Source organism: Triticum dicoccoides, chromosome 7A (genome assembly GCF_002162155.2).
Source record: "Triticum dicoccoides isolate Atlit2015 ecotype Zavitan chromosome 7A, WEW_v2.0, whole genome shotgun sequence".
Taxonomy (NCBI): domain Eukaryota; kingdom Viridiplantae; phylum Streptophyta; class Magnoliopsida; order Poales; family Poaceae; genus Triticum; species Triticum dicoccoides.
In genome coordinates this window covers 43927712-43929111 of record NC_041392.1, presented here as the reverse complement: position 1 = coordinate 43929111, position 1400 = coordinate 43927712, and the positions used below count along the sequence as shown (strand labels likewise).

General features: G+C 51.1%; 1 protein-coding gene across 1 annotated transcript; it reads left to right on the top strand.

The window, feature by feature from the left end:
• LOC119333023 (F-box/LRR-repeat protein At2g43260-like) lies at positions 1-1161 on the top strand. The gene has a single exon (XM_037606068.1). It carries the CDS (start codon positions 1-3, stop codon positions 1159-1161), a length of 1161 nt encoding a protein of 386 aa, XP_037461965.1.
• The last annotated feature ends 239 nt before the right edge of the window (positions 1162-1400 follow it).

Below are 1400 nucleotides of genomic sequence, written 5' to 3'. Positions count from 1 at the left end.
ATGCAAGGGAGCCGCAGCGCGACCGTCTTCGACGACCTACCGGAGTGGGTGGTCGTCCACGAGATCCTCGTCCGGCTGCCTGTCAAAGACGTACTCCGCTGCCACGCGGTCCGCAGGTCGTGGCGGTGCGGCACTTCCACCGACGCCTTCATCCTCGACCACCACCGCCACCAGCCCTCGCTCCCCATCATCAATCACGGGAAGGGCATCTCCCGCGTCGTCAGAACCTCCGGTGATGATCTGAAGATACGGCCCGTCCTTCGGCACGAATACGACGTCATTGTACACCGCGCCACCTGTGGTGGCCTCCTCATTCTGTCGCAACAAGAACAATCCAATTTCTACGTCTGCAACCCGGCCACCCGCAAGTGTGTGTCCCTGCCACATCCTCCACGACGACCACACTTCCTGGTCAGCGTAGCCGGGTTCTACCGGCATCACACATCTGGAGAACACCGAGTGCTTTGGGTGTCATACCCCTGGTCGTACACGCTGCTCGATGGGAGCGACGTAGCAATTGAGTCGCTTGAGTACTTCGTCCTCATGGTCGGATCGGATCAGCCAAGAAGCATCCAGTGGCCGACAGTTCCAGAACAAAGGTTTATTCCTGATAATTGGTTCTACCATTGCCGAGCAGTGCACCATCGTGGTAGCCTGCATTGGGCAATGGGTCTCAACATAACGGTATTTGACACAATAGCCGAGACATTCCGGCAGATGAGCCGCCCAACACAATTGGGCGATATGGTGTCATTGATGGATATGGGTGGTGCCCTAGCATTGTGCCGCACGTCCTCTGAGTGTGTCACTACTTTAGATGTTTGGGTGTTGCAGGACTACGATGCTGAAACTTGGGGCTTTTTGTACCAGATTAACTTGTCAGTGATGGAGGCATCACTACCACTTGATTTGCAAATCAAATATGTTCGTAGCATGGCTGTGATGAACGAGCGTGAGTTGTCGGTTCAGAATCGTCGTAGCCGTATATTACACTGTGATATTGATGGCGTGTTTTTAGGAAATGTGGAAAGTGAAGAGCATGAAAACCACTGGACACTTAGTTGGCATCGCCTCCAAGAGAGCATGATTTCACTTCCATTGTTTGAGACGCAAAAACAAGAAGCTGTGAACAAGGAGCCTCTGTTCTCTATTGTGCTATGAGATGCCATGCTCCATCTTAATGTTTTGGACTAGTCGTGCACTCGTGCCCTTGAAGCATCTATCCTGTATGAAGCGAACAATTTGGATGGCGGAATCGGCACTTCTTCTATCATCATTCGGTGCTTGTTATGATATCTTGAGCATCATGCTAGTATTATAAACAATGGAGTATCCTATGCTATAGAACTGTTCTGAAATTCTCCCCTATTTACTTTCAGCGTTCATTGTTCAAAAGCATG

Coding starts and splice junctions, on each gene's coding strand:
- LOC119333023 (XM_037606068.1), top strand. CDS start 1: ATGCAAGGGAGCCGCAGCGCGACCGTCTTCGACGACCTACCGGAGTGG.